We start from the raw sequence: 22301 nt of genomic DNA on the forward strand, positions 1-22301 counted from the left end.
CATACTAAGATACAGAAAGAATACAGGGCAAAAAGCACCAGAGTTAAAAAAGCATAGCTTAAATGCTTACAGCTGGCTGCAAGTTAATCAGCTGTACAGAGACTATGCTGTAGACAGCTGGCTGCAAGTTAATCAGCTGTACAGAGACTATGTATGATGGGACTGCTTTATGTCATGAATGAGTAGAGCCTCTGTGCTGCAGTGCCCCATTCAAACATATTTAGGCTGTTTAAGGCAGGACTTGAGTTCCAAGGGCTCTGCTTTTAAGTGACTATCTTAACTCTGAATAGTTTTTAACAGGTTAAGAACATGTATATTCTCTATTACCCATCATATAGAAAAAACACCAGTAAACATCATACAGGGAAGCAGCTTCAGAATTTAATTAAACAACTCCACTTGGTGTCTTTTTCTACACAAGATAGCCTGCTATTTTAACTGAGAACAATTACAATATTTTAGAATTACAAAAGGCAACTGCAAGAGATACAGCGAATGAGATACGTTTGCACACTCTGCAGTCCTTAATCCATGTATTTGAATGTAAGAATTGAATGCCTTACCAGATAGGTTCTGTTGTTTATCAAACTGCTACAGACAAAGTGACTATTTAGTGACACAACAAGCAATACAACCCTTAAACATTACTACAACACATTTCAACACGAGGAAATGCCTATACATCTGTGGGAATGTTGCTGTTGCTCAAAGCAGATGAACAGACGTGGCCAAACCTAACTGAAAGTTAAAAATTAAATGAGAGCTGCAAAATGTAAATGACCTGAGGGGGCTCTCTGAGGCAGTGCCACATACTACTAAATTTAGTCCAAACGCTGATTTTTCTTTAAATCACTGCTGTCATGTTTTACACCACCTCGTTCAGAACGTTCACATGACCTTCCTGAGTGCTCCTAACACAGTGACAGCAATTAAGGCTTACTGCACTCCTTAACAAGAGAGCATTTTCAAGCTAAGTATGTTCAAGTTGCTTGTTTTCAGTTTCATAGACACAATAAACACTGCTCCAGTGCTTCTATTGATGTAAGATTTCTTCCTGAAGGGGAAGACTAAGTTTGCAAGTGGAATTGCATTACTTTCAGATCAACTTTTCAGGAAAGAAGTTTTTGCACTATTTCCAAATTTCTCCTTCAGATATATACCCAACTGTTTCTTATCTCCTCATGATACACATTCCTATTACTTGATTGCACACGAAGACATAAGTGCAGCAATTTTGGCAACTGAAAGATAAGGACATGGTTAGAATAAGATCAGATGGCAGAACTGAAGACCACCAGCTGGAAGCCTTAATTCCACTGACAGGAATTAAAGCACTACACAAAAGATTTAAAGAGAAAAAAAATCCTGCATATACTCACCCACTTTCCCACCTCTCCCCCCATGTGGGCTGTTTGTTTTCATATTCTGTCTTACTATAAGCACTGTTTCTTGGTTTCCAACTGATAATTATAACAGTAAGTAATATGGATAAATTATCACCGAAATTAAACTGATAAAAGCTTTATCTGAAATGGGGGGAAAGTCATTGAATAATCCCTGATCAAACTAAATTACTGTAACAGGATGCTGGGTTTTCAAGATACACAGATAACTAGCTGCAAGTGGGAATACCCATATGCATTTTTATAACAAAATACAAAGCATTCAATGAAGTTTAAAGCAAATTTAACACTTACGAAAAGCAAATCGAGCTACCAAATTTGGTAGCATCTCGTTCTCTCAAAACCACTACGTTGAGAAATCATGTCTTTTATAATATTAAACGTTAATCATGAAACCTCCAGACACTGACAAAAGCTTTTATATGTAGCCTCATAACTTTGACATATTTGAGGAGAAAATTACAGTCTGACAAACCCTGGGCCTGAAGTCTCAATATACAGCTTTAACAATGACTTTCTGCAACACACTCAATATTTAATTAAGCAACACTTGAGAGCTGTTTGATATTACACTGCAGAATTTGCCTCTAAAAGGAAACTTTAAACCGTTATCCAAGAAGTCTCACGGTTCAAGGGAGCTGTTGAGTGGAAGTGCCTTGACACTGCAGGACTCCAGCTGAGGTTGGCATGCAATGCAATTTGGAGCAGATGCAGAAAAATGTTTTCTTGCTGTTGGTCCCATCTGTATTACCAGAAAATGTTCAAATGCCAACCAAACTACTTCCTCATGGCACCTGAAGTCTTCAGAGTATCTTAGGTCTCTCAATTCAGGAAGATACAGCTTCAACCACACTTTCATAATGATAATTTAATTATAAAATACTTCACTTTTCAACAGACAAAAAAGCCAAGTGTTTTCATACTGCCCACTGACACCTGTGCCAGCAAAAGTCCCACATATTTGCCAAGGACAGGAGAGATATTGCATGAGTCAAAACAAAGATTACCCCTACACACACATGCAGTGCTGTTACACAGCCTATGCAACAACTCAACTCAGACAGCTTGAGGTCTCTGCTGTCCACTAAACAGTATCAAAGATCATAATAATGAAAAAAAACCCAAGAAATGGTTTTAAGGAGCACAAATGGCATATCAAATTAATACTTCCCTTTTACTACAGTTCAGACAGATTTGGGTTTTGCTGTTTTTTATTTTTTCTTTTGTTCCTATAGATTTTTGTTGCTGTTATTTTTTAGCTTGCTGCCAAGTTTAAATTCTCACTTGCACATCCAGCTGAAACACCACTCAGATCACCCAGCAGTGAAAGAACTGGTGATAAGAACACTGGTATCCAGACTGAAAAGCCACAAGCTTCTTGGTATGGGCACAGACCCCTCTTAAATGAAGGGATGCTCCAATTCTAACCTATAAGAGATCTCATCTCTGCTATCAAAATACAAGCCTAAAATACATCTGAATTACAGATTCATTTTAAATGAGGAACCCTTTACAAGCAAACAATTGTCATCTCACAAGAATCAGCATATCAAGGTTAAAAGAGCTTTCATTTATTTAAAATGAAAGTCATTCCAGTGAGGGCAGGAACTCCAGGATACCTATGCACTTGATTTGGGCTAAATTTGACAATTCCAGACCTCCTCATATAAGAAGAAGAAGGGAGAAGACAGGAACAGCCTTGTTATATTCAGCTTCTCCACCACTAAGACTCAAAAGGAAACTAAACAAGCAACTTGGCACCTCAAGATTTATTTGTTTGCTACCAGGTTAACACACAGAAGGTATCTTTAAATCTCAAAGATTTAGGCTGACTACATTCCAAAGAAAGCAGATGAAATTAAAGTAGGTCTTATCTAAGCAAAATAGAAAAATACTCCAGTACTGAAGGTCTTACCACACAGCCAGAAGGTAAGAAAAATGTTTAATACATAAAATAATTAGAGTAGATGAAGGATATGCAGCAACCCACCCCCTGCTCTCATCCTGTTATCCTTTGTTAGAAGAAACAAGCAGCAGCAGTAAATAAACTGTCCGTGATCGAGCACTATTTCTGGTGGGTTGCATTTAACATTGATCAGTTTGACATCTGATTTGTCACATTTGCCACAAGTTATCTTATGCTGACAGCTAAGAGCACTGAAAGAAGGAACAGAACATGCAAGCATAGGTGGTGAGAAACAGTGCAGTAACCACTGCAGCTAAAATTAAGTACCAAGAAAACAGCTTGAGGTCCTTAAGGAAGTAACTTGTAATGAAGAACTTTTCTAGAGCTGTAACTCTCTGATGGAATATATTCCATAACACATAGGCCATTCTAAGACACATCACCTCAGGAAGCCTCTTTTATATCAAATATCTAATTCAATAGCACAAGCTAACACACAGGCCATCATCCCTCCACTGCGCTCAGGAAGGCTGCAGCCTTCAAGCTACTGATGCATCTACCAGCATCTGCAGCATCACCCCTGCATGAAGTCAAGCACGGTCTTCTTGCTTCATTAAGGCCTCTGGGCATTTATAGGCACTGGACATCATATAAAGGAATTTTTTGCTCACAGCATTTGACTAGAAAAAAAGAATACCAGAAATTCTAACTAGTAATTTTCCCATGACCTTGGCAATGCCTTCAAGGAGTAAGGTAAGCTACAGTGTTAGATGGCATTATGATTTGTGAGTCAGTTCAGATTTCATGCTCCCAGAAAGACACTTAGCCTGAAATCTCTTCCTTGAGACTCAGAAAAAAAAAAAAAAACTGTTTTGTAATAAGCTTCTCATTAGAAAATAAATAAGTTTAAGAGGTATTCCTTCAGCTGCTGATTCACAACCATTTTCAATAGATGAAAACCAATACTGTAAGACTAATTTCCTGAATCACTTAATAATACATGAATGCTCATTTGCTTCTAGTTAAGCTCCAGAGGTGAGACGCATCTTATCACCACCTTACACTTACAAGCAGGTCATGGAATCTGAGCATGCAGTGCCCTGAAGTTGGCTCTGAATAACACCACTTGAATGTCACTCCCACTTCTGGCAGTTGTTTCTCTTGCAGAGTGGAGAGGACAGCATCACTACCCCAGTTTCAGTGCAGTTACTCCCAGCCACATTCAGCCTGGCATTACTGCCCAAAGCATCACCAAAGCCTTCACTCACTGAGAGCCCCTCATCCCCTTTTTTACTGAGTGAAGAATTCAGCATCTTTAACCATCTTACATAACTCATATCCACGACAACAATAAAACCATACTGTAAGATATATATTACACCATGCTGCCAGGGGTAGCTAAAAGTAAAGACCAGATCAAAATCTAAGTGCAAGGCATTTAAAGCAGGCCTGAACAACGTATTTTCTCATCACGCTGAAAAAAGTAACTGAGGACAGCAAAACACCTAACATAAGACAGTGATGCCAAAATGATTCAGCTTTCCTGCAGGTGACTCAATTAGTACTTCACATAAATAATACCAACAGAGATATCTTATAAACATATGAAGACATTTTTTAACCTTGGGCCAGCCTCAGATTTGGTTTACAGCAAACATTTATCAGTTTACCAGTTTTGCACAGTTGTGCTTTTTTATTTTGTTTTTTTTTTGTTGTTTGATTGGTTTTCATTTTAACTCAAGTTCTCTCTGCGATTCAAAGAGGTCAGAAACAGAGATTTCAAGATCAGCAAGTTTTTGAACATGCCTTTATGCTTGAGGGGCAACAGCATTATAAAGCTCAGCTTCAGCTCTTTGGACTTCAACCCATCCTATAAAACAAAACTTCTGGGGTTTGCCAGTATTACCTGCTTCAATCCTTCAGTGTACAATGATTGATTTGAACAGCCTTCTGGGGACAGAGTAAGACCAAGGTTTCCAAAAACTAGTAAAGACACATACTTAGGTTACAGACTTTTCGTGGAGTGCCAATGAACACAAGTTACAACTTGTTTTTTCAATACAGCAGTGACTCATCAGACATTAATCTATTTACTCATTTCCACTCAGTGGCCTTGATTATAAATGGTCAAATGGCCTGCTCTGAAGGTCCCCAGCTTTGACTTAATGTAATCAAAAGCTATTGATCCAAGAAATTCTTCTGTTACAGAGCTATTTCTGTCTCAAGTTTACTTTCAACATAACACTCTCAACAGTATTTCAGTTCACAGCACTACAACATACTACGATCAACCACAGCCAGAGCACTGGAAAAACAAAACCGAAAATCCAGCCAAGTAGGAAAGCATGACTAACAAGTGTCAAGCAGACCAGGAGACTTAACTATCACATTACTTTTCATTAATTGGCAGATCACACACAATAGGGATCACATTTATGGCGACTGAAGATTTAAAGTCACACTGCAGACAAAGCCCTGCACTCAGACTGCAGAGTGGGCAGAGCCCCTCGAAGCGGATGGGCTCCAGGAAATCACAGCAACAAAAAATGGCTTTACATCAATCACAGCAGCCTCCAGGATCACAGCTTTGCACATCTGTGCTTTTATCACGCCACGTAAAGCAAGAGCTTTTATGACAGCGCAGAAGAGGACCGCTGTAGCAAACGTAAAACCGAGTTTTTGACTCGCAGTGCTGTTTGCTGGCTTAGCATCGCAAAGTAAGGTGATTCACAAAGTTAAGCGGTGCCAGACCCTCCTCCTGAGCAGGGTCGGTCACGCTGCACTGAGACGGACTGCGACGTTATCCGAGCGATGCGAACACACTGCACGGAGCAGATAAAAGCACGGCACAGCCGAAGCACGAAGACACAACACCGGCCAGAGCAGCACGGGAAAACAGCACCCAACACATCGGCATCCTCCACCGCGGCTATCCCAAGCCAACCCAGCCTCGTGAAAGCTCACGAAGCGCGCTGTCCTCGCGGGTGACCCGCGGTCCCAAGCTGTCCCCGCTCTCCCCCCAGTCCCCCTGTCCCCTCCTCCCCTCGCCGCCATTCCCAGCGCTCTCTCTCTCTCCCACCCCCCCCCCGCTGCCATCTTCCCTCGCCGCACCCACCGGCTCTCAGCTGCAGGCTGCCGTCCCTCCGGCTGCACCACAGCGCCCGCTCCCCGCTCTGCAGGATGTAGTGGTCCTTGGCTTGGAACAGCTCCATCCTCCCGCCGCCGCCGCCGCCGCCCTGCTACGGATGGGGAGCGGAAGCGCGCTCCCGAGCCGGGCACGCGCGCCGCCCCTCACAGAGCCCGGCGGGTCGCGACACCGCCGCGCGGGCTCGGGGCGCTTCCTCAGGCGGCCGCGAACGCGGTTCCGGCCCCAGCGCGCACGTGACCGTGCCCGGCAGCGCCGCCCCGCGCTCTTAAAGCGGCAGCGCGGAGGCCGCCCGTCGGCGGCGGAGTCCCTCAGCGCGGAGCGGGATGCGGCTGATCCCTGTCACAGGAGCGTGGCCGAGGGCATCCCATCGCTCTATGGCACGGCCATTTGGGAGCAGCTGGCTGCATCGAAAAACCATCTTCGAGGTATCCTGAAAACTAATGGTGCGTGTAAGTAGTTTCACGCAGCGCTCATCTTGGTATTTACCTCCGCCCTGCGATGTTGCCTCTCCAATTTTGTATGCAGCCTAAGGTTTTTCTTATAACATCAGACCTCTGGTTTTGTTTTCCTTTTCAAGCCCACGTAACTCGCAGAGGAGCGCTAATGATTTGGTAATGGATGCCCCTGCCTGTCGGTGCTCTCCCCAGGGCAGGGATGCAGAAGGACACGCTCTCCTTTCTTGACTACAGATCCTGATTTCGGAAGTCAGGAGCTGTGAATGCCCTGCAGCTCCCAGTGCGTCCTGTCACATTCCTGCGTGCAGCACTCCGTGCCACTGGCAGAGTTATGCCAGTAATTCAGGTCATTCCTGCAGGTGCTACACAAGAGAACAGTTTAAATGGCCTCAGCATTTTATTGTACCTCTTTTGAACTATTTTATTCTCCGTGTTCCCGTAAGCACAATGTCATGTACTTGCAAAGGCACATCAAACATGCGCAGGAAGGCAGTAAAGGGATGGATTGCTCCATAGATCTAATACTGAAAGATTTCCTTTGAGGAATTGTGTTTAAAACTGTGCATTTAAGAAAGCACAGAGCTTCCTCATCGCACTGCCATACACGCCTGTATCATATTCACAGGGACTGATTATTCAGCTTGCAGATTCAGAATGTTACACTACTTTCCTCTTATTTCATTAAATTCTAGCAGTGCAGTGGAAAAGTAGCTACTTTGTGCAGAAAGTAGTCTATTTTACTTGCACTAGTATAATTTTTATATGGGAATATTGTTCAGATCAGTTATTCCATGAGGAGGCAAAGCGTTCTGAAATAGCTTTTGGATGCATAGACACATACCAACTGACATATAAGAATCAGATCAGTGTTATGTGTCCTAAAAGGAAGGCAAACAGGAGTAGTCAAGCTCATTAGCTTGTTTGTTTCATCACTGTAGGCAATAGAAACTTGCTGCGAGGAAAAGATGGTCTTCTTCTAAGTTTTCCAGTGGAAAAAAAAAAAGAGCTAATGTCAAGCGTTCAGTATTACCTTGTCTTTTATGTGTTCATTTATAAATAAGCCAGCACTGAGAAAAGCCCCATCAAGAAGGATCAGGGAATTATAAGGGTTGGAAGGGAATTCTGGAGTCCAGCTCTGCTAAAGCAAGTTCCCTACAGTAGGCTACATAGGATGCTCTAGTAATTCTTACACTACTTTTAAAATTACTTCATGGAAAGTTAGAAAGTATATAGAGTGAGAAAAACAGTGTGTGTGGTATTTCTGTGAAGAAAAATTCTTTTTCCATTTAAATATGAATATTTCTTTTCCTGTAGCTCACACTGGTGTTCTTACAACTGTTTTGTTTTTGTTTTCCTACAAAACAACCTCAGCAGCAGCTGTTCTATGTCCTCTCTAGCTAAGCATGGCGAATGATTTAAACAGCATTGGTCAAACTGACTTCTGCTTCACACAGTAACTACCTGTCATGTTTCTACACTCATCTTTCATTGAGTTCAAGGAAATGAAGCCACAATGCAGAAATAGTAGCATAGCATGGGGGAAGCAGATTATTTTGGCAGTGGACAGCATTGGCAACCTGGAAGTCAGTTTTGACCTTTCCACAATATGTTGAAGCTAATAAAGCCTACCCTGCAAGTTAAATAGACAGAGCAGAGTTTACAAATAATGTCAGACTCATAGATTAAAAACATCTCTGTATAAAGTAGGAAAGATCTTCACTTCAAACCTCTTCTTAGGGACAACAGAAATTATATATATTTTAAAAAGTTGAAGGTTCAATGTTTCAGTGGGACTCTTCCTTCTGCCCCAAATCATTTCCTCTGTTCTTTCTTTTCCCCTGTGCTCACCTGATTGAATAAGTACTCTAATTTCTTAACATTACATGTAATACTGAAATGTTTAACATTACATGTGATACTGAAACTTGCATCTCCAGGCCATGATGTTATGAACGTGGCCTTCAGGTACAGTCTTTCCAGCCTGTTGTGCATCTCTATTGTGACACACTTCTTAAAATCATGGGAGAAGGCAATGGCTGATGAAAAAGGCAAGCTCTTCTGATTTTCTGCAGACAGCCTTTAATCTGACCAATGATTCCCAGGATCTTCCTAAATCATTGAAGTGGGCAGGGTTTAGGAAGCAATAATGGTTTTGTGTAACATCGCTTTAGACAGAAATACTTCCTTCAGATAGGAAAAACTAGGATAACAATTGGAAAAACGAATGGTTAAGTATAGCAAAATCTGCACTGAATCAGAGTGCAGAAAGAAAGGAGGTTGTAAATATCAGCATGCTTTTTTATTTGTTGATTAGAATTAAAATTACATCAAGGAGATAGACAGGAAAACAATTAAGAAGTGGAGGAGGGTGAGCAGACATAAAAAGGTTTTAAAATGACAGGAAAAGATAATTCCTGCCCCGCATTGTACTCTACTCCACCAGTTGAAGTGTAGCTCCCTGAGCAGCTGAGTTGGTGTTTGTCACACCAGAGGAGAGTGGGACTCTCCAGCTGGGGCATGGGACTAGCAGCTGAGGGCAGAGCTTTCCAGAATATGAATCTGTTCTGTCAGTGGCAGAACCATTTCAGGAGTTTCCCCCCCTTGCTAGAGATTTCTGGTTGCCCTTTCTCATGTCAAATCAAGCATTCAGTCTGGACAGGCTTTAGCTTGGAGGAAAGAAGCCTCTGCTGATAGTTGGGGGTGAACCACTGGGGATGTAAGCCTCTGCAGCCACAAATAAAAAGATATACCAATTATTATTAAGCTACCAAGCATTAAAAAGCATCGTTTTAAAACCATGCTTTTAAATGATTGCTTTCACTGACACAACATTTCTCCATTAGTATTTTACTCGTGGACGTTTATTAGTTATTCTACAAACATGTGACTAAAGGACATTCAGATAGGAGAAATTTCCCTATTAAATGTCAACATTCGAGACCCAGGCAAGTGCTTGATTTTGAAGGGCACTGAATATCCAGTCTAGAAAAGCGTTTAGTTTATGTTTGACTTTGTATAAATTAAATATTTTTCATGAGATGTTTGCAGCTTTTAAGATGAGCATTGTCATCAGAACTTTGGTGGTTTAGAACTAGGAACTAAATACCTTGAAGGGTCAAAAGATAACCTTTTATTTTTGCTGCGATCTCTGCCTGAGCAGTCTGCACCATCATTTGATATACATTTATCATTGCCATTTACAACAGCATCTCCATTCTGCATGCATTTTCTGAGTAATTTGGTGCTGTACTGCAGTGCATAGGGCTGCTGTTAAAATAATTCAGAGCTCCTTGCAGAAACTCAAGGACAGCCATCACTTTGCCCTCGTTCACCATTTGGTTAGGGCTTATTTTCCCCTTGGGGAGTTTTCTGTTTACATCTGGAGCGTTTTCCTGAGATTCAGAGCAGGGCAGTGATTTCAAAAGCCTGTCGGCCTCAGCAAGAATGAAAAAAGAGAAGGAACTGCATTTTTGCACTTCACTGACAATAGTTAATAGGAAGGAAATGTGTGGGCTGGCAATTAGTTATGCACTTTCACTCTTAATATTACCTGATTGCCCACAGTTTGATTTCAAGTTTAAGATGTTGATTAATGGGAAGTGATCTGATTTGGCAGAATGACAAGTTGAGCCATTGCTTAATTTTATGGCAACACATGGAAGTAATTTTTTGCTGTTCATTTATTTAAGGTGTATTCCATCTGATTATTTACGGAACTGTTAAGTGCTATGATAAAGTTTGCTATTAGACACATGAGCATGAAAGGCCTTAAAGCAGATCCTCAGAAAAGGACTTTTCTGTGTCATCATAGGGTTGCAGACCTCTCAGCAATGGATTCACCTTTTTTTTCATTGGTCATCTTACTGATGCCAAAATAGTTACAGAAGCCTTTCTTATTTCACCTCCTGCTCTTTGCCACTTTTTAATCTAACAGCATTTTGTTCTTTCTATTTTTGTCCTTGTGTACCCAGGCAATGCATCTGTAGTCCATATGCATTTAGGTTTTTCATATGCTCTCTTTCTGCATTAGAGGCTGGTTACGTATTCCCCATTCAGCCCAGCTGGCCTCCTGTTACACCTGCTGGTTTTCTTGCAAGATGTTTATTTGCAGACAAGACAAACTGGTTTGCCTGTTTCTTTGACATTTTCCTTTTAATACAGGAGTATGAATAATGAATACTACCTTCAGTCACATTCATGGATGAGGGCTTCTGCAATATTGCAATTATATTCTTTAATTCAGCTAATTCTTAATCACTTGATACAGCAGCTCCCTAGCTATGTGAGATGGTTAAGGAACTGTGATGTAAGAAGGTGACTTCCTGATTCAGAAATACTTTTGAAATGGCTTTTCTGTACTTTTTAGATAGGTTTAGTCCACTTTGAGATGGAACCTCCTTCAAACAAAAGTAACACAGTAGGCACTTCTGATTGGCAACTTACAGCAGATAAAGAGGTTTGTGACAGCCAACAATTGGCACCAGAACACTTCAGAAGTACCTGCAAACATCATCTTAATAGAAATACTCCAGGGGAAAAAAAACACCTTATTTTCATTATGACAAATACAAAACCACTGGAATGGATATTCACTTTTTGCAACAAAATGAAAAACCCCTCCAAACCAGGGAAAGAAGTTTAGCATAAAAATAAATAAATGCAAGTGAAAATTGTTAACTTTATCTTCATTGGAATAACTTTTTCACATGGCAACTGTAGTTATCTCTAAAGAGAAGGATTATGGCATTTCCTCCTTTCCCATGGAAATAACTTATTTACCAGAGAGAATATTTCCATTCCCTTCACAGAGCCTCACTCAGCACATAGGAAAACAATAAAATTCTCCTTTCAAAACTATGTGTATGGGTTTAACATCTGCAATATATTACATGGCTTATGAACAATTATTGATTTCCTTCTTGCACTTAATGTTAAGATAAAATCAGTGAGATTGTTTACAAAAATAAAGGGGATTTTTTTTTAATCCACCTGCCTACAATTACTTTCTTTTATTTCATTCTTTAACTGCAAATTCCACTTGTGGTCTACCCTGCCAGTGTAGTTACACATGAAATGATTCTTTATATTGTTGTTGGTCCACCCCCATAAGTTAATATTTTAATTATAGTATAGGAAGACCATATTTAATTCATACCTTAAAAAGAAAAAGTTAAATGACAGGTCAGTCTCTACCACCACCATAAAATTGACTGTTTGATTCTACTTTTCTTTTTTTTGAAGCCAATTCTACTTGTTTTTCCTAATTCCTACTTTGCTGGTAGTTTTGCAAGTGTGCTGAGTAGGCTATTTCAAACACAAGAAGTGCTCCACTAAATAGATTCCATTTCCTACTGTGCAGCCCCATGTTAATCTTCTCATTTATTAAGGGCTGATTGAGCATTAATTCCATCATCCAGAAAGCATCAAGGAAACCTGCACGAGCCTGTCTCAACCTACATATACCAACCCTTTGACAAAATGAACTTCAGTGTAGGTGTTTCTGAAACACGCTACCTCACAACCATATGGGTTTTTATTAAGGTGGCACGGGGTCAGAATTTAGGCTTCTGTGGAAGGGTTTCAAAGTCAGCATAGTCTTGCTCATGCTTCTACTTGGGAATAGTGTTGAACTCAGCATCTTGAAAGAAGGGTAAAAGAAATTTTAATAAAAGACAGGATGGAAATCTGTTGTCACTTAGTTGAAGAGATATTCAGTAAAATGAAGTTTTAAAACTCTGCAATCAAATTAAAAGGCTCACTACTTCTTGGAAGAGTTCACCTTTGTTTTCACTTTTAAACGTCGGTTGCTTTTTTAAAAGAAAATAGTTCATGCTTTAAAAAAAAAAGTAGACAACTTTTGCTTATAGTGAGGACAAAAAAAGCAAAAAAAAAAAAATCACAGGACCTCTGGAACTTGTGTCTTTTCATAACAAAAAAGACCAGGAAAAGTTCCAGAAGACTTTTCTCTAGTTTTCTTTTCTCTAGTTTTGCCACATTGTGGCATTCACTAACAATAGTGCTAAAGCCAGCTTAAATAATCATTTCCTCCTTTCCAGCTGCATGTTTCTATTCCTGTACCATGCCTGTATTGTATAGCCACAAGCATTTGTTCAGCATACTGTGAACTGAATTCAGGGAACTAATGCAGCTGCTGAATAGCCTACCAAAGTATCATTTATGAAACCAGACTCCAAATGACCCTAACTAGAGTAATAGTAAACTTACCTGGCCCCTACTGAACAGAAGTCGATTTATTTTGTGTGATAGCCTACTTACAAGTTACTAAGAAATGCAAAATCAGACTATGTCTATAATACAAATATACTAATGCCAATCGTGCCTACTTCAGCAAGCAATGCAGTAAAATAGGAGAGGGTCTGGAGAACAAAACAGCTGGTGCTGGGGATCCAGCTTCTGCACTATGCACATTCTGGGAGCTTTACTTGAGACCAACCTGGCTTTGTCCTACTGACCTGTAATGCCATAATGCAATGGAAAGCACAGCAATGATAGCAGGGTAGCAGAGTCCTAGGCTGCAGCGAGTGAGAATATGCCAAATGCAGCAGCTGTGGACACAGAAACAAATGAAATAATCTGCTTACCCTTAAAAAGCCTCAGGTAGGCTGGGATCTCTAGCAAGATACTCTTAACTCTGATGCCAACCCTTAAATGAGGTCTGGGAAGGAGTGGATCCTGACTCCACCCTTTCTGGTTACTCAGGTATATTGCATGCACCTGAGCTCCCCAGGGTTGGCCCTGCCTTCCCACCAGCTGCTCAATCATTGTTTCAAGCCGTGACATAGCATTTCCACTAGAAGACCCCTTAGAAAACAGAGTGTGTAGGTAGGCCTGAAGTGCAACTCCTGGTTTTGTTTCAGCTTTAAGCAATACAGTTCATGTGTTCTTCCATACTTAGAGTAGCAGAGCCCTGCGTTGAGACATAAAGAATGCCATCCAAAGAAGCTTTTCCACTGACATAATTACATCACCTTCCCAAATGACATGAGCTGGAACAGTAAGTGGGGTCTTCTGTAAACCTTCCTGTATCTAAACCAGATTTCTAGCACAGCTATGCTGTAGAAGAGGTGATTATTTCTAATACTGCTAATACAGTTACTCTAGCAGACATGTAGAACCACAATAAACCTCTCAGCTTGCCTCAGCACACAAACCCAGTGCTCTCTAATGGATCCCATGTTTACAGAACCTCGACCTCTATTTAGAGCTGCTTTTATATCGCAGAGGAGCCCATCTGTATGTAAGAAAGGAATAGGGATATGTGAAGTTCTAAGAATGGCACTGAATCCTTTTCCTGTGAGAGCAGAATCTCTAGCTGCTAGGTGATAATTTAGGTCAAAAATGCTATCAACTTTTCCTTCATCTTTGGCTTGTGGATAAAAAAAGGCATGTATGGAATTTGCAATGCTCAAGCACTTACTGCACAGTGAAGTACCATACTGGTAATTACAATTCTTATGACTCTCAAGGGGCTAAACCAGAAGATTAAAAGAACTTTATTTTCCTGGGAGATTAAATATTCTATACTTAAATAACTAGGATAGATGATCATTGCTATAAAGAGGCTGATAGTGTTTATTGCTGGCTTTGCATTTCCTGTGCAATGATATGTAGGTCATTGCAGAACCCAGGGAAGACAGACATGAGACTGAAAAAGAGGGCTGAAAATCTGAAAATCTGAATCCTTGCCTAGCTTTGCATAAAAAAGCTTCTCTTACTTTTACATACATAACTGAAGATAATATTTCTGTAATGTACAACGGTGCTATATACAATTCTTCTGATATGTGTGAAATATTTTCAAATGTTGGTGTGGAAGAGATGACAAGCACGTGTTGTCATTGCAGGAGTCTGCATTATGTCATCAGCCTGATAGGATCAGAGACACGATGGGCGTGGAATGGTAAGTACTGACCTTTGGAAACTGACAGAGGATGAGCAAGGGAATGTATTTGGGCTTCTAAATTACCATGATTTTCCAGTATTGGAAAGAGCAGTGGAAGGTTATAACTTCATGTATAATGCTGAATCTGTACCACCTTAAGACTTAAAAACAAAGGCCAAGAAGACTTTGAGACTTTCAGAATTTTAGATCAAATTGCCTCATTCCTTAAGTGAAAAAAAAAAATATATATATATATATATAAGGAAAATAACCAAAATATCTACTTTCAGATACTTGCAAGATAATAAAATGTTATGGAACAGTTAACATAATAATATTAAATCAACTCCCTTCTGACAGTCTAGCAGTCCTGGGCGGGTAGAGTAAATTTTGACTTAATATGACCTGTGATCTTGCCTTTTGTTTTTCCCATAATTTTCCAAGGAAATACAATCCAGTCAGGACACCTCCACAGCCCCAAATAGTTGGGAAGTTTCTCCTGTTCCTAATAGCTAACTGTCACCCAATACTACTGAGGACAGGCATCCTTGGCGGAATGAGAACTGGCCACAAGGTTGTGGTTATAATTAGAGACTTGTTATTACAATTTTAGTAATCAACATAGCTTAGAATCTGCAATTTCTAGGGCCTAACCTAGCTTACAGTTGCACAGATTTTCTAGAATTCTCAGTTACATACACCTTTCAGTTACCTAGATCCTCTGTAGATCCGGTCAAATTCTTAGCAACCAGTGCATGATACAGTAGTCACAACCTAGACTCAACCTTTAAGAAGATCAGGAGTCAAGGGCTCACTCAGTCTGCAGAAGAAGAATACAACAGGGAAGGTGTCCCTGGCCAATGAGGGATCTCAGGTTCTGCTGTTCAGCAGTAGTGCTGATCAAAGTCCCAGGCTTGCTGCTGATTCATTTTACAGAGAGTGCTCTCTGTGCTTCCCTGTTCCATGATGGGTGTCACCACATTCTGGCAGCTCAGCACCTGGGGCTTGATAATGCTTCTCATCCCATGAAAGAGTGTCCCTACATGCTGGTGCCAGAGTGGAGAAGAGAGAAGGCTGGAAGGTAATACACGACCAGCCTCCTTATGGGTGTTTACCTTGTTGTTTATTCTGGCTGTTATCAAGGGGCACTGAAGTCACAAGTTTGGTACTATTCTGTATCTTGATTGATGTCAGCCAGTTTATTTAGTAAATTATCAAACTAGGAGGGCTCAAAAGCCCATTAGGTATCAAGATTCTGTTATGATATTATTGTGCCAAGATGAAGAAATGATCTCAAATGCAGGAAATGGCAGGCAAGAGAAAATGTTTCTGGCTATAAATACAAGCTGAAGAACAGCTGGTTAATCAGGAGTTTTGGGGTAATCCTAGATCACAAACTGATGAACCAACCAGTAGGAAAAAGGAAAAAAAATCCAGTTATGCTAAGATGAATATACAGGAGCATTACACATAAGACCTAGGCAGTAATCCTTTTGCTCCACTGCTAGTAAGGGGTCAGTGAGAATATTACACTGGTTGACACTGTCATTCCAACAGTTATATAAACTCACTGAAAACAGGGCAAAAGATAATCTGAATTTTGGAAGATGTGATTTATGATTTAAAGAATTGAAGTTCTTTAGAGTTGTATGGGGAAGAGGAAAACAGTCTGAAAATACACAAATAATGCTGGAAAGATAACAAGAATAGTTGTTCTCTTCGTCCTCTGTCACTGAAACATATAATGTCATAGGTTGAAAGGCATTGGTGCTCCAACTCTGCTCAGAGCAGGGTCAGATAGAGCAGGTTACCCAGGAGCATTTCCAGTGGAGTTTTGAGTATCTTCCAATGTGGGAATACCACAAACTGCCTTGGCAAGCCAGGCCACTGCTTGTCCACTCTCACAATGAAAAAGTTTTTTCTTATCTTTATGTAGGATTTCTTGTATTTCCCTCTTGTCTTGTCACTGGGTACCACTGAGAAGAGTCTGGCTCAGTCTACTTTTCTCTCTCCCACCAGTCACTTAAACTCACTGATAAAGTCATTCTTGAGCCATTTTTTTGTTTCTGTTTCCGTGTTGTTGTTTATATATATATATAATTTTTATTTATATTTGAGGTTAAACAATCCCATCTTTTATCCCAGATAAATAATAAGTATAATCGCAGGAAAAAAAATGAGTTAGGTTAGACAGAAAGTCAGGGTCTGGATAAGTAAGCGTGGGAATAGACTGCTCACTGAAGTGAGCTGTGCTCACACACACCACTAGAGGCTTTTAAGAACAGCTAAAATGGGTTGAAATACGAGGTTTCTGAGCCCAACTGGTGCATTATGCAAGCAGTTGTTCTGCTGGCTGATTTGATTTGCCTCGAGCCTCAATGTTAATTATAATGACAAAGATAAAACTTGCCAGCAATCTTAAAAATAGATGCTGCTACCCTACTTTTAACCACACAGCATCCACGGCAAATGCCATATAACACCAGCTGCTGTCACAGGTTCACTTCTTAGTCGGAGTGGCCGTTTATCCTTTGGTTTTGTTCAATCTGTTTGGATTCGGTGTAGGGAAGATAAAAGAGAAAGCAATAAGACTTCCGAAAGGACTGGGCTGAAAATAATGCTTGTATGCCATAAGGCAAACAGGAACGTTACTTGCTCTGGAGTGGGCACGCAGACCCCAGTGCTGTACTGAGGTCAGATGGGATTTTTCATCATGTAAAAATGCAGAGCTAGAATAAGAACCTCTGTTACTTAGGGCCACAGTGACTGCGAATGAAATCACACGCGTTCAGGTTTCTCATTTATTTCATAGAAGGTGTTCGGCCGCCGCACGCATCGTAGCGTCAGCTCGGCGCCGAGCAGTTGGTCCGGATGGTCGGGGCAGGTCCCTTTCAACCAAACCGGATCCTATTCCGCTCCGCTCCGCTCCGTCCGGGCTCTCCCGCGGCTCCCCGCTGCCCCCTGGCGGCCGTCATGCATGGAGCTACGGCAGCAGGCGGATGGGGGGAGCAAAGTCCGTGTTTTCCACTCGCAGTAAGGCAGCTGGTTCAGCTGGTCCTGGGGAAGATAATTCTACGACGCTATAAAATCGCGTTTAGTAATAGTGCCGCAATAGAGCATTGTCTTGATGTAACTCTTGGCCTATGAGGAGTGTTAAATTATCATCCATTGACATTGTGATTTTCTTGCACTGGCTGGATTTTGCTGGGAATAAGGTTGGTGGGAAATTTATTTCTTGGCTCAAGTCTAAGTAACTTCAGCTTTTAAATGTGGAAGTTTCCCAGAGCTTGCATTTGCCAGGAGTGCCTGCTGCACATAGCCCACTCCAGTCATACTCTGAAGTGACCAGATGAACTAACACAGAACTTGGGCCTTTCTTCCTCTGTCACTCACACAAATACACTCACCTCTGTTCCAGCTCCTGGCAATTTCAGCTATGCCATCCTTGAGACAGCAAGTACAACAAGGAAAATCCTAAGCCCAAAAAACTCCATGGCTTTCCTGCCCCCAAGGGAGTGGAACGTTACAGGAAAGAATGCATTAGGAGTGGATGACTACTGAATGAGGCTCTGCTTGGATCCCAGGCTGGAAACAGCTATCGGGATTATATGGAGCTTGAAACGTGTCATGAGCAAGTAGGGTTCTATAAAGCCTCATTTGGAACCCAAATCTGAAAGCATCCTGTAGGGTTGTTTTTTTTTAATGCTGAGTATTTCTAAGTTGTTTGTTTCAATTGGAGCTGCAGGAATACAAGGCTTCCAATACCATGCAAACCTGCCCTAACCTGACATCTTCTGTGAGTTCAAAACAAATGAGAGGAATGTTGGCTTCTACTGGAGCCTGCCACCGAAGTGTGGAAACATCCTGCCAACATGTTTACTCACTGCTGTAATGAACACATGCAAGATTAGAAAGTTTGTTTAGGTATTACTGGAAACCATTTTCCATCACAATCCTTTCAGCTGTTTCACAAGGACTGAGCAGGAAATTCGGCCTTTGGGCTCATGCGTAAGGTACGTGCAGTGATGCGGGAAGGTTCAGCAGTGCCAAGCTGTAACCCAGGGGAGCTGCCTAGTGAGTGCACCGTAGGTCACTGCCACACTAAGGTACAGGAACTTGCAATGACATGAACAACAGAGGGAAGTAAGAGTCACAGCCTAAATTGGCTCTTCTGTCAGTGTCTTGTAATGTGCTCGGGATAGTTTGCCCTGTGTGTGGCACAACTGCAGTATAATTGCAAACAACAAGAAATGAATATGTAGACTTAGGTGGGTTGGGACGGCTGTAATGTAAATCTGAGGCAGAGGAGGAGCAATGCAAAGAGCCAGTTTCTCTGCTCTGTAAAGCACACATCCCATAATTTCCTACTCGTGTATTGCTTCTTAGTGTAGTCAAGCACAAACTATTTAAGGCAGGGATTCACTGTGCGTGCAATTGTATGCTATGTAATAATAATGCTGTCTAATTGCTATTGTAAAAAAAAAAAAAAGTATAATAATAATAATAATAGTTATGATTTCTGCCTTCCAAAGTAGTGTGTATTTTCTTTGAAGTAATCAGGGACTTGTTGCTAGGCAGTTAATATTTAAGGTACCTTAAATATTTTAATGCGTGTATGCCTGCTGTTCCTAGGCACCAATATTTGTTTATGTTATCGTTATACAACCCTTTCCACCTTATATCCTTTGTTCAGTCTAATCTAATGGATCCATACAGTGAAATTTCAATCACACCCTTTTTTTTCACACAGTAGCACATCTACTTAACTACTGTTGAGAATAGTAAAATCCCTCTGATGCAGATTTGTTCTTCGTCAGGATGTTTTGCACTACTACCATTTACTCTTTCTTTGCAGTTTTCAGAACTGAATAAAATATTGAGTTCACATAAAGCCATTTAAAAGTCACTACAGCTTCTGAGTTCTTTGAGCACCTATTGCAGCTTATATATCCTCAAGCAAAAAACTGAAAAGTTGGAGTAAATCACCTGATTTCGGTATTTTGATGGAGAGGATCCTGGTTTGAATCGAGTTACTTTCATCCTTGTCCTCCTCCCTGGCATGTTGTCCTTATGAGGACTTAGTGTGTAGGCAGGTAGTAATTTTAATAGAAGTTTGATTCCAGATCACCTTTAATTGCAGACGTAAACTAGGAGTTGAAATACTTTTTTTTTTTTTTTTGACCAAGCTCTTAATTTTTAAGAGCAGTCTTCACATGTAATTTCTGATGAGAAAATGGGCCAAGAGAAACAAAAAGATTTCATTAGCTGGAAGGCAATCAAAGAGGTGAGATAATCGAGGGGTGAGATAAAAGATCTCATCAGAAATTAACAACATGGAGGGAAGATCCTGGGGACCAAGGAAGCTCTAACTCCTACTGAAACACGTAACTAGGGGAATGTGCTGCCACTACTTCAATCCTTCAGAAGTAAAAATCTCACATCTTTTTGCCAGCTCAGCATCACTGCTTTAGATTTTCCTTGGCTTCATCTCAGTTTTATTCAAATAAAATGGAATAAAATCCTGCTGGGCTAAGCATTCCTACATGCAGAACTTACACTCCAAGCTGTGCACTTGGATTGCTGTAAGACACTGTTGGCTCTTCATCTTCTTTGCCTCAGATCTGTATAGGCTGCTTCTGGTTGGCTGCTGCAGGGATGCTGAAGGCTGAACCTCTTCCTTCTTTTTGAGCAGTCTCAACTTACAGAGGAGCAGTGGAAATTCTAGTGGGCAATAACTGAACTGCCCTCTAATTTCTACCTTTTTTTTAAAAAAAAAAAAGTTGCCTATTTATAAATTCTGAAAGGATATTTGATGGAGAATTGGTACATGTTCCACTACTTTGTAACCAGCATCTTGCCCATCTTAAAATAACTCCTGCTTTGGAATCCACTGGCTGGCATAGGTTTGTATCTAGTATTACAAAGGGCACACAGACCATTACACAGCGCTTCACGAACTGCAGGCCAGTGCCATCCACAATCCCAGGAATGTGGTTTTTGTACAGAGCTAGGAAATCCAAATTATCCAGAGTGCAAGGGTCATTCTTTGTGCAGCAAGGCTAATGTGCCTTAGTGCCACCCAGTTATCTTTAAGCAAATTATTTGAGTAGAATAAACAGGCTAGTTCATCTGGATCTCTGACTACTATGAGATACTTCTCATAATGTAAAAGGTAGAAGTGCCAATAAAACAATTTTATTGATGCTAAAATTATTCTGTTTAAACTGCATTATGTTTCCGAAGAAATATTTGGATTTTAAATCTTAATGTTTATGCTAAATATAGGAAATCATATTTTTTAAGAATGAACACATTGCTTCTGTCTGTATTCCGCAGCCTGCACTACTGAGCTCAAATTAGTTTTTTCTCTACGTCTTTTCACCCAAGTGGCCCAAACTGCTACTGACCAATATTGGTTTTTGTAACAGACCCGAATATTGATCCAATATTCGGTATTTACAGCCAACAATTTGAAATTTAACTTCATTAGATACCTGCATTTTGGTACTTGGACAGAGCAGGACCAAAAAGCACAGAAGTTACATTTTAGACTGACATTTGTCCTGTTCAGTAGATACATGCCAGCTACCACAAGGTTTTCATTATTTCAACTGTATTTTTTAAAAGTACATCCTGACCCCAACACGATATCCTCATTAAGGATACTGAGCCAGCCTTCCTAGGCTGGTTTACATTGCTGCTAGAGCATGGGGGAATGACCTGCCTCTATAAACTGTGCAGTGTTGCCTTCTTGCCACATGGGTTAGTGTTTTGCTTGTACTCTTCTCCTTCCTCAACTCGTCTGCAAACAGAGCTGAGCTAACACAAAGTAAAACATACCCCCGATAAGGGACTTGCACCTCCCGCCAAAGGAAAGGAATCTGACACCAAGGAGTGCCACACTTCTGCTCTTGGGGGCTTCTTCCTCGGGGTATGCTGTGATTTGGCTGAGTGTACGTAGTCAAAATGCTATTTTTATAGGAAACACTATGCCTTCTGCTGTGATGGTTTAAATATAGAGAACAGACCACTACTGGCATTTGAATTATCACTAGCTGGACAAGATAATGCAATCAGAAAATAGCCCAAGCTTTTATTGTGATTCTGTGTACAGGCTTCTCATATCCTCTGTGCTACTTTTAAATAAGCTGAAGCAGTGTCTTCCACTGGCTTCAGGATTATCTGTTGAGATGATTTACTTTGATTCAGAAGGAGTCACAGGCAGCTTCATTTTTTGCTACTGAAAATCTTTGGGTAATTTTCATTTCTGAAATGGCTATCACAAATGTGGCACTTGCATTTGAAAACCATGTTCCACAGCACACTGCTTTGTTGCATGAGATCACACTTGAAATGCAACGTCACACAATGTAATTCAATCATTAGCATTAAAACCTTAATTGCTCTCTGCCCAGGTCTCAAAGCCAAGTTTCCACAGCTAGTCACTCAGGGTAACTCATAAACCAGGTAGTGCTCTAGTGCAGAA

The 22301-nt window shown here is 40.8% G+C and overlaps 1 protein-coding gene across 1 annotated transcript in view; it reads right to left on the minus strand.

The window, feature by feature from the left end:
- Positions 1–6641, minus strand: part of INPP5F (inositol polyphosphate-5-phosphatase F) — a 35331-nt gene extending 28690 nt beyond the window's left edge. The window contains exon 1 of the mRNA XM_065746901.1: positions 6425–6641. Coding sequence (XP_065602973.1) covers positions 6425–6521 — 97 coding nt within the window. The 5' untranslated portion in view covers positions 6522–6641. The remainder of the gene's footprint in view (positions 1–6424) is intronic.
- Positions 6642–22301: the final 15660 nt, after the last annotated feature.

This window comes from Cyrtonyx montezumae, unplaced genomic scaffold (assembly GCF_038088225.1).
Source record: "Cyrtonyx montezumae isolate F1298 unplaced genomic scaffold, pur_monq_1.0 scaffold_4, whole genome shotgun sequence".
In the NCBI taxonomy this organism is placed as follows: Eukaryota; Metazoa; Chordata; class Aves; order Galliformes; family Odontophoridae; genus Cyrtonyx; species Cyrtonyx montezumae.